The sequence below is a fragment of the Coturnix japonica genome, chromosome 23, assembly GCF_001577835.2.
Source record: "Coturnix japonica isolate 7356 chromosome 23, Coturnix japonica 2.1, whole genome shotgun sequence".
NCBI lineage: Eukaryota > Metazoa > Chordata > Aves > Galliformes > Phasianidae > Coturnix > Coturnix japonica.
The window spans coordinates 389,641-401,004 of NC_029538.1; the positions used below are offsets into that span (position 1 = coordinate 389,641).

At 49.3% G+C, this 11,364-nt stretch overlaps 1 protein-coding gene across 1 annotated transcript in view; it reads right to left on the bottom strand.

Annotated features, from left to right (window-relative positions):
- The window catches only part of LOC107323812, a 2,912-nt gene extending 433 nt beyond the window's left edge, over positions 1-2,479 (bottom strand). The window contains exons 1-5 of the mRNA XM_015883210.2: positions 2,268-2,479; positions 1,871-1,997; positions 1,525-1,670; positions 880-1,196; positions 150-323 (exon numbers count right to left, since the gene is read on the bottom strand). Of these exons, the coding sequence (XP_015738696.1) occupies positions 150-323; positions 880-1,196; positions 1,525-1,670; positions 1,871-1,997; positions 2,268-2,325 (822 nt within the window). The 5' untranslated portion in view covers positions 2,326-2,479. The remainder of the gene's footprint in view (positions 1-149; positions 324-879; positions 1,197-1,524; positions 1,671-1,870; positions 1,998-2,267) is intronic.
- Positions 2,480-11,364: the final 8,885 nt, after the last annotated feature.

Below are 11,364 nucleotides of genomic sequence, written 5' to 3' on the forward strand. Positions count from 1 at the left end.
GGTACCAGTCAAACGCAGTTAGTGCATGCCTTGTGCAAGACAAACAGACCCAGAGCACGCCAGGTTATTTCTGCTTTCATAGCATTTGCATGCTGTAGGGTGAGCAAAAGGTTCTGCTGCTTGATTCTTCTTCTGCAAGAGCTGCCTACCGGCAAATGGTTGCACGGGATGTGGAGGATGGTGACAGAAAGCATTTGGTCTCCATGGACAGCGTAGTTACACTTTTGGTCGCTAGAGAGTGAGAGAGGCAGGCAGCACTGCCTGATGTTGGTCAGGGCGAGCTCCTCCTGCTGCAGCGCGATGATGGCAGGGCTAGAGATGATCTGCAGGGACAGCTCACAGGTGGGAGCCAGGAATGGACACGGCGGGAGGACAGAGGTGTTAGGGAGCAGCCACGGCATCAAAGAGCATCAAAGGCCCTGAAAAGCATCACAGCCACAGCCAGGAAGCTTGGGGTTTTCATGAGCAGCATCCAGGATGCTAGAGACTATTTGCTGCCATACACAACGGCAGCAGAGCTCTCGCTGCAGGCATCCCAAAGTCAGGCAAAATGGGAACACACCCAGAGCTCGGCCGCACAAACCCCACAGCCAGAGTGTTGTAAGCTGAGCTGCCTTGCAGTTTCTTGCACTCATCCCAATCTCTGCGAATGAAAACTCGGAATTCAGTCAAGGCATTGATTGAGCACGAGCGTGCCTTTATTCAATAGGAGAAAGGAGGGGGTGTGAGGTCTGGAGGAAAGATGGGACTCATCCTCTCTTGTAATCATGAGAGCTGCTCAGAGACCGTGCTGTTGCCCGGAGCCTGGGACTCGTGTCCTGATTCTGTGCCCCCCTGCGAGATTCGAACAACTAACAGCACCATATAAAATCCACTCACGTTGATGCGACCTATGGCCTGCATGGTGGTGCTGCTGTCGGGGCACTCAGGCTGTGCTTGGGCTGGGCTGCACTGCAGAGACATTGAGTCCAGGCTGGTGCCTGAGGTGTCTGGTGGGCTCAGGTCAGCAGCTTCAGTAGGGATGGGATGAATGAAGGCTTCAACGATGATGACCTTCTTCTCTTGATAGCTGATGTTATACGGAAGGCTTTCATCTGAACTGCAGCATTCTGTGCTTAGTAACAACTCTTCATTGATGGAAGATGCGTCATCGTAACATGCCCTGCGTCTTGGGGATATACAAGGGCTCGGGTCACCTAGGAAGGAGCAGATGTACAGCAGTTAGTGTCGAACGTTCGCAAGATGAACCATGGAGATTCTTGACATTTGGCTATGTAGTGGTGGTGGGCAGAAGCAAATAGGCTTCTAGCAACAGTGTCACTGTCTTGAAAGTGATCCACGTGCAGGTCCAGCTCTTGTGTTGACAAGAGACTCATTTGGGAAAGACAGGGATCAACTGAAGATGTCAGGCACGGGCTTGAACGCCAGAAGGAGGTACAACCCACTGAAAGCTGAATGTTCGGTACCTTGTTGTTGCTGCACATAGCATGCGAATTGTTTTGTAAGCTGGACGTGTCACCTTACCTGCCAGGACCAAGACTTCTGCTTCAGAGGGCTCCCTGGCACTGCTCTGCAGTTGGTGTTTGGCCACAGGGGATGGTTTGCCCAGGCAGAAGCAGGAACACCAACTGCCAGCTGCTGACTCTGCCCTCTTACTGGGAGAACTCATTCTGCAGAGAAAACAGAGCATGCTGTCAGACGTGGTGCAGGGTGATGGAAGAGCTGCACCGAGCCCTGGCCAAAGAAAAGTCTCCTGTCTGCGGCCTGCTGCCTTTCTGCTGAAACACAGCTTAGAAACGCCCTCTGTTTCAAACAGCAGAGGATGCTTCCATTCCTACAGCTCAGCCCTCAAGTCCTGAAGGCTAAATACCTCTCAACGATGTCAAGCAAGGACATGGATCCGGAGAATGTCGGAGGCTCAGGCTGCTTTGCTCTCCCGGGGCTGGCCTTCACCAGGGAACAAAGGCCGTTGATGAGCTTGCCCCATTTCTTTGGCTCTGCGCAACAAAACAAAGAAACCAGTTCATTTCAGGCCTGGCTCGGTTGGACGAAGCTGAGCGCAATGCATTCGACAGAGCATGTAACAACGGGAAGAACATTCCCAACAAGGACACGCAAGAATGGATTTTCCCCATCCCTGGAGGTGCCCAAGGAGATTACTGTAGTTCTCTTTCTAAGCTTGCTGAACTTGGGCATAAACAAACCCCCTGAAAGTAACGTTCTGACCCTATTTGACTAACTCGCGTTGTCAAATGTAAATTACGCACCTGGCTTTGGCAATGAATTGAGGAGGGAATCGGGAACTTTTCCGCTGATGAGTTCCATGCACTCACCAGGGAAAAGCCCAACCTGTAATTAGAACAAAAAGACAGGTGAGCATTAGCCCGAGCCCAGAGCCAAAGGGAAGGTCCACTGACAGTGACACAGGGCAACTGTTTGCATCCAGCAGCCATCCTGTGCAGGCAGAGCAGCTCCAAGCTGAGATTCCCAACTCTACTGAATTTTGGTTGCTCTCTTAGTCAAAAAAACGTGTGGCCTACCTCAAAGGCCACGCTTGCTCTGTCCACCAGCTCGGGGCTCAGCTTGATATTCCTTTCATATCAACAATGCTCACCAGACTCCGACCTGAAAGAGATTGAAACATCAATCCCAGATTCAGCAAATCTGGTAGGAAAACAAAGCAGAAAGGACTGCCCTCTTCTATGCACGACAACACGGAACGCCTGGAACTGCTTACCTCCACAAGGACGAGCTTCATCGGCCCGCTGGGCCGCTGACGTGGCTCTTAATAACATCTTGGGCTGCCGCAATCTGGTACGTCTTTAACAAGATGACATAGCTACGCACCGCCTTGCGGCTTCTGGCATGTTAAATTTCAGCCATGCCAAAACATGAGAACCAGGCCGTGCTTCAGGAGAACTGGAGGACAAACCCACGCAGGATTCAATAGGAAGCACATCTGCAGAGAAAGCTGCAGCAAATGCGCTCCGTCCTTCTCAGGAGCACTTCAGAAGGAGCTGCACGTCTCATAGCTCTGGAGCAGCACTTCTTCCCCACCCTTCACTACTCCAAGCAGCTCCAACAAACTTCTCAGAAGAAATCCAGGCCAGCACAGACCTGGCAGACCAGAACCAAGTGCAGCTTGTGTGACGGCAGTGCCCACTCCTTGCTTCCACCCTGCTCCAGCAGGTTAAGGAGTCTGAGCCTCACTGGCCTTTGACAACTCAAGACTTTTTTGGTTCCAGGGGGGGCCCCAAAGAACCAAAAAAAAAAACAAAAAAAAACGGCGGCGCCCCCCCCTGTACGCCTGCGATGGGCAACATTTCTCACTAAGATACACCTCAGGCATTGAATTCTCTTCTCACTACCTCCTCCCAGTCCTCCCCTAGGAACAGAAACCATTCAGATTCTACAGCAAACACATCTACCCTGCAAGAGCACACTGAACCACCTGCAACAATGAAACATGGTTTTGGAGAGTGGGTTTGAAAACACACCTTTAGACAGCTGTCTCCCTGTAGCCAAAAGGAAACCAAGCAGCAAAAGAAGAGTCCAGCCTGAAACATGCCCATGCTACTAGCCCAGGTTTTTCACAGTCAATGCAGAATCCATCCTGTTCTTGAGGTAACAAATGACCAGTGGGTCTCCCCTTGCTCCACCCCTTCTCCTTCAAAGCCAGAAAAAGAAAGAAAAACAAGTAGAAGAAAACCCAGACGTACCTTTCCACACACAAAGCAGAAAGTGGAACAGCAGTTGTCTCCTTCCTGAGACATGGTGGGGCGCATCCCAGAGGAAGCCCAAGTTCTTTGCTTCTCTCCACAGGGACTTCAAGCACTCTTGGCAAGAGCTGCTTTGGTTCTTTCTTCAATTGCTTCCATCACCAGAATCTCCTTTGGAAAAGGAACCCGAATGAAAGAATCAGCAAATGAAAAAGAATGAGCAATAGCCACTTTACCAGCTTTCTTCTGACACTCAATTTAGACTCTTGACTCGGGCAAGGTCTTAAAATCAGCTGGTTACAAGAACTGTCCCAAAATATATCCAACATCTGTACAGCTGCCGTTATTTCTGACAGCGAGTGTAATCACAGAATCATAGAATGGCCCGGGTTGGAAGGGACCTCAAGGATCATGAAGATCAATCACCTCCCTGTCCCTGCTGGCCATCCCCTCTTCTGATGGAGCCCAGGGGACCATTTGCTCTCTGAGCTGCAAGAGCACGCTGATGGCTCACGTTCTGTTTTTCATCCACCAGGACCCCCAGGTCCTTCTCTGCGGGGCTTCTCTTTAAGGGATCTGCTCCTTCGCCCAGTCTGTAGAAATGCCTGGGATTCCTCCAGCCCAAGTGCAAAACCTTGCACTTTGCTGTGTTCAACCTCATTAGATTCACGTAGGCCAACCTCTCGGTTGAGCTCCCTCTGAATGGCATCCCTTCCTTCCACTGCGTCAGCCGCACCACTCAGCAAACAGCAGAGGGTGCACTCCATTGCATCATTGGTGTCTCTGATAACCATGTAAAAAAGCACTGGTCCCAAGACAGACTCCTGGATGACACCATCTGTGGTTTAATCGGCCCTGACCATTCCCACCCCTGGGACATCAAACCATGATCACCCACCATCCCCTCATTGCAAATCCTGCTATCAAAACCTCTTTGTCTTCTACTCCTGCTGCAGCTGCAATGGCTGCACCAGCATGACTCACGTGTTTGACAATCCTCCAGCTCTGGCCTAGCCATGCACAGCAGCAGTCCGTCTCCCTCCCAGCTCACTCACCAGTGTGCTGCTGTGCCCCAAATTCAGTGCAGCAGCATTGAGAGCAGGCAGCACCCATCACCCTCCTCTAACTCTCTCTGCCAGCTGCGATGAGGACTGACACAGCACGCCCACCCCAGCCCAGCTTTTCTGCTGAGACACCTCCCAGCAACCACCCAGCACCAATCCCAGTTGCTGCAAACTGTCTGAGAGCCTGCTGGAGTGCACTGACAATAACTTTGTGGGCCAAGCATTAAGCACACCAAGCAGAAGGGAAGCATTACTGGACATGCTGAACAAGGTGCAAGGCGGTAAGTACTGGCGACGTGGTCAGGGCGTGAGGACCATTGCCCTCCTAGAGATCAATCATCTTCAAGGAGATGTGGCCTGCGCAAAAAGCAGAAGATCAGGACCCTGGAGCTTCGAGGGGAGAGGTGCAGCTGCAGGTTCTGTTCAAAGAATCTTCTTGCATGGAGAGACACTTGGGAAAAACTTGTTTTATCTAAGCGGGTAAAGGAATGGAAAACGAGAATGGATAACTTTTCTCACCGAAAAAAACCTTTCTCAGAGCTGGAGCTCTGAGCTCCATCCCGACCACACAAAACACAGCAGATGGGGAGGCAGGAAGAGCAGCTATGGCTGAACCTGCTGGTTTACAGGGAGGGCAACAAGAAGGAAAATGAAGAGAAACAGCGCGGAATACGAGGGAGACCATGCAGCGAAGCTTGGCCCGGTCCGCGTCTTTGGTGGCCTAGACTCCACAAAGAAAAGAAGCTGGGAGATGACAGCATAACCAGGCAGTAGCCAGCCGGGGAAAAGGAAAACAGCAAGACCACGTAAAAGACGAGATCACGTCAGCGCAGACGTTTGACGAAGGCCTTCCGAGGTGAATTGAGCAAGTTTCCTCGAGTGGCACCAGAAGGGTCAGGAATAGACCAAACCCTAATCCGTGTCCGTAGAAATACTAGAAAACCGTCTAACAGCAGTGTGAGGACACCCTGATGACCGCCACTGGATGCACGCTCAACGAAAGAGGGAAGAAAAGGCCTGCCACCCCAGTGCCTTGCCGCCTGATTGCTCCGATTGGAGTTGAGGTGCACCACAGCGGGAAACCAGCGTTGGCAATCAGTGCCGGCCTACTCACAACCGGGAACCAAGTGGAAATGATAGAAGGCCAGAGAAAACCCTAAGCGTGGAATTTTCGCTACTATTACCTTTCAGCAGCATTCGGAGAAAAAAAAATAATCCGGCTTTGTGAGGTTTGTGAGCAGAGACGCCAACTGGCCTGAGCCTGTGTTGAGACAGGAGTGATGACGGTGTGAGGACAAGGTTCCAGCCCACTGAGACTTGCACGAACCGGCGGAGCAGGGTCAACGGATCAAGGATGAGACGAAGTTATGAAAAGATGTGAACAGAGAGCCGCAGGTAGAATATGACTGTGTGTGAAACACTATTGTGCCCAAGTGAACCGTGCTGCAAGGGCTGGCTTCATGTCCGCCGTTGGTGCCCCTTCGATAATCCTGCCTGCTCGCTGGGTGTCACGGTGGAGCGAGATTTGCTGCTACTTCGGTAGCCTCTCCTCTCAGCCTGGTGACCTCCTGTCCGAGATCCCGCGAAGGCGATCCGAGCGTAGCTGTATGTAGAGTGCAATCAGGGTAGGAGAGTGAGAACACGCCCCACACAGTAGCTTAAAGGCGGCTAAGAACAGGAGTAGTAGAGAAAAAACTGGTCTGCCCTGACAACAAGTAAAAAATGTACATTTGTATACAATACATGCTCAATATCTCTCCTTGTGTGTATGAGTGCTAAAGTCCCAATTGCGATGAACCTTCAAGAATAAGGATAACTGATAATAGTAAGCTCCAGGCTCTGATAGCGAGCTTGTTTGTGACACGCGAACGCAAAACACATACGCAGTGTAGAAAGCAGTACATCAGTCGGATTTCAGGCCCAATATTCAGTATATCCGCTCTCGTCAAGCAGTTAAGTTTCAGCCTCATTCTTTCCAGGGGCCCAGATAAGATCCACACATTACGCCCGGGAGTCTGTATGGTTTTGTTGTTCTTCCATATTCTCTGAGGCTGTCTCTTGGACTAAAGCTAGCAAGTTACTAGCGCGCCAGTCCCTTGTTGTCAAAACCGTGCTTGTGAAGCTCCCCTACAGCGCTGACCTGTGTCTCAAAGCAAAGAACCTCAGTGGACAGCTGCTGGGTCTAAACCAGGGGCGAGGGGCTTCTGCAATCTTCTGATAGGATATACCCCGGTCCTTCAGCTGCTTGCAGAGTACAGACCGGACTGAATGTACAGAAAATGCGGTGGCAGTAACCACAAGTTAGGTTCATCAGAAGGGAAGAACGGATGGAAGATGATGATCAGATACAGGTCGGAGAAGTCACAACAGAAGGAGTGAAAAGTGGTCGCTAAAGAGAAAACGAATAACATGGGTTGGAACAGATAAATAGTAAATTAACAAATAGTATTTGCGATATAATCACAACCGTGCTGCTACACAAGGAAGAACTGGCTCGTGAGAACGTGAACAGGAACTATCAAAAAGATTTTCTGGGAATGGGCTTGTGGACGATGACGGACTTAGGTGATAAGAAGAGAAATATGCAGGGGTAGTATACGACAGAAATCATGAGAAGCAGTGAACAGACTGCCATCAGAGGGACCGTTGGAAGGCTGTGGAAGAAAAGCGTGGTGCTCGGGGTGCAGAAAGCGAGTGGATAAGTGATGAAGAAAACGTAATAGGGTGACACCTAATGAGGTTCAAAACACAGGCAAACGTCAGTGACGAAGGTTTGAATGGCACGTGGGGGCCGCGCGAGAAGAAAGAACCCGAGGCACGGCTGTTACAAGGCGGGAGAGGATTGTCCTTGATGAGACGACAGCTCGAGGGCTGGGAAAATAGAACTAGAGAGAGATCCTGATAGAATGAGAGAAACCTAGACGATGCAGCATAGCCAAGGGTGCGCAATCTGGGCAGGCTGCCGCGGGAAAAGCGAGGAATGGGATCGCTGGCTCCATCAGAAGCGAGAGGGGAGGTGGTCAGCAGGGATAGGGAGGTGATCGGTCCCTCTCTACTCGTTGCTCTGTGTGAGGCCCATCTGGCGAAGTACTGGTGTTCCATGCGGAGCCCTCAGTACAAATAGATTGGAATTTTGGAAGAGGGTCCAGAGGAGGGACGGAAGGATGATCGAGGTGGGCTGAGAAGCACCTCCCCTAATTAGAGGACAGGCTGAGGAGTTGGGTTCTCTGTTCAGCATGGAGAATCGAGGGAGGTTGCGCCGGGGTGACCCTCATTGCAGCCTTCGAGTACCTAGGGAACTGACTCCCAGAGAGGGAGTAAACTCTTCGAAAGGCTGTAGGATGATGCAAGAGACTGAACGGGAATGGTTTTAAGTAGTTGAAGGACGGGTCGGTAAGAGATTTAGGTTGGAGTTAGGGGAAAGTTCTTTACTGAAGTTTCCTGAACAGGGGGGGGCTGTCCCAGTGAGGTTGTGGATTGCCCGCGTCTTTGGAGGTGTTCGGAAGACCAAGGTTGGACGGGGCCCTGGGGCAAACCTGAGTCTAGTAAAGCTATGTTTGGTGGCTCCTGCCTAGGCAGGGGGGTTGGAACTACTTATGATCCTTGATCCCTTCCAACCCGGGTATGGTCTGTGTTCTGTGATTCTTGTGGAGTGAAAGCCAGAAATGTCGCCCCTTTGCACTTCCAATACAGTAACACTGCATGATTATTAAAACTGGTATCCTTTGGCCCAGTGTAGATTGATGGCGCCTATCCTTGAAGATATTGAGCACCAGTGCACCCTGGATATCTCTCTATAGCTCGACCTCGTTCAAGCTGGTTTTCACAGTTTTACCAGCAGTCCGTAGCTGGGGATCGCGGGAGATGGGTCGCACCCTCCTGTCATTCCTGGCAACGTATGGAGTTCCTTGGGCAGATTTGCAGCTCTAGCGGAAGCTTGAGCAGATGGCTTCTTTCTTGGCAGTCCTTAAGGTTCAAAGTCCAGCTGTCATCTCCTATCCCAAATACGTCACTTGCTGCTGAGTTAGTTGTGCTTTCTGTAAACCAAGAAACTCAGCAAACTCTCAGTCTATTGTACACAGTCCTTTTGTTTGCTGTGGCACCCACGTGCTCCCAGTTAAAGTGTTCCACCGCTAAAGGAAATGGAGGATCCACAGGGCTCAGGCTCACGAGGATTGGACCACGTCTCAACTGTATCATTTAGCTGTTCTCACAACCCTGGGTAACACTGTCCAGGTTCACTGAGTCTCTTCTCCCTCTATTAGGGAGAACAGATACACGCATTAGTAACTCGTATATAGCTATCCGATGAAAGGAACTCGCCTCATCGATCAATCACCATTTTTAATTAGAGCGACCTGATGCAATCAAAAGCTCGCTTAAATAAAAGCATACCCTTTTCTTTCACTCAAAATAATAGCCCAGAAAAAAATAAAAACAAAACAAAACTCTCATCCCATACAAAGAATGATTGAAGCATACCTAAAAGCACACTCCTTCCATGGTCATATCTTACTTAAACACCATTCCTTATCCACTTGCCCCACTGCGACCGAAAGTTGGTAACACCATCTTGCCGTAGAATTTTCCTTTTCTAGCCCGCACCCAACCACAAGCCCTAATCCCCATAAAGCCACAATACTCTCAATCTATATGCCTGAATGTCAGTGCCTCAAAAGCTTATGCTTCTTTGGGTGGATAACTTGTACCTGAGAACTTGCCCATCAGTTTATTGGCCTCAATCTATCCATTAACGAGGATCAGGCCAACCATGTTGAGTACCCACAGAAAGCCTCGCAAACACCTGGATAGTAAGATGGGTCCATTAGATAAAGCACGCTTGTCAGTGTGCTATCTGTAAGTATGTACAGGCTGAAGGTATAGGCTAGGCACCCAGCCCTCGATGAATTTGCTGCCATTTGTGCACCCACCAAAGTAATACCCTTCTCGACACTGACAACCTTTCAGGAATTATTAGTACACTGCCTGCCTAACAAAAGACAAGAAGTCTTCATATTCTCATACCATTAATAGAAATATAGTTAACCAAGGCAAATTCCTCAGGCAACTAAGCCGAAACTACACCCATATGTTTCTACTGTTAGCCTATAGAAAGTGCGCAAAGCTGTGCAGTTTGTTTTTTATTGCATTACGTCCTAATCACTACTCAAACACAGCATGCCGCTTTTTATGTCGCTAGGCCTGTATTTAAATTCGCCAACCCATTTTCTAACGATGTCGTACAAAAAAAAGCTCACTGGCCTGAACTTGAGAGCAAAGCGAATGGCAATGCAGCCTCAGAGCTGCTTCCCAGAACCATTTCAGTCTGCCCTGTCCAATTCCCGAACACATTGGGGCACTTGAGGGCTTGAGCCTTGTCGTAATCTGCTTCTTCTGGTTCCTAGGCTCTTCTCCCCCGAATAAGAAGGGGCCTTAAATGTCCGAGAGCAGGGGATCGAAGCGCACTCGTCGTGGAAGGGCTGTGGCAAGCTCATTTCTCCCTAACACCGACCACTCTGCAATACAAACAATTCTCATAGGCGATGTTGCACCGCTCTCCCTCGACGACTGAGCCATATCGGTTTTTCTTCCTCACTGGAGTTAGACGTATTGGTGAAAAATATGCCATAAGATCAGCCCAGTTGGCTATCCATTAAAGCCACTACGAAAAGAACAGCACCAATGGTTTGGCTGCAAACGTCAACCTAAGCGCAAAGCAGACCCTCGACGACTAGACAACGTCGCGTTTGTTCTTTCCTTCGCTCTTGGTTAACTGGTTAGTTCCAGCAAGCCAGGCCGAGAAGTGACTGTGCAAAGAAAATGAATACTGAGAATCAGCATGGTAGGAAGTCCTGGAGACACAATGCTTATAAAAATATCATACATTATTTGGCTATTGAACAAAACAGTTGAAAACTCTGATTCGTCTGCCTGATAGCGAATAAGTATCGTTTATTATAAAGCTGCTCAAGACACCTATTTTTTGTACTAGCGCTGTCTCATCTCAATTCTCATGTGCATAAGGAAAATTAAATCTTCACCCAAGTGACTTATCAAGAAACTGATAAAGTGGGAAATACTGAGTAGGTATGAATCACTTTTTCTTGGGTCTTTATAAACCAAGGTTAAAATTATGAGTGCTTCAATTTGATATTCCCTCAAATGCACAGTGGAGATTTTTGAATCCAGATGGGTTCCAACAGAAGGCAGTAAAATTGAAATTTCTTTTCGAACAAGACTCCTATTAGTTAAATGGTGAGCGCGTGTATACAACCATTATCTGCGCTACATCCAGCCTTAACTCAACAGGAGAGATGGTTATTAACAGCTGCACTTCGCTATCGCCCTATTTTTCGCCATGTGTTGTAAATTTTAAATAAATCTCTTCTAGAACTTGTCCCCTATCTCCTTTTACTCGCTGTGTCCCTTGCATCTGCTCAGGGTAGTTACTGTGCAAAACCGAAACAGCGTGAAAGTTAGGGATTCACAAGTGCAAACAACCTGATGGGGCCTACAGGTTACTAGAAGGCATACAAAATTTCCATGCTTAACATACGTTCCTGTATGCCCCTGTGCGTATC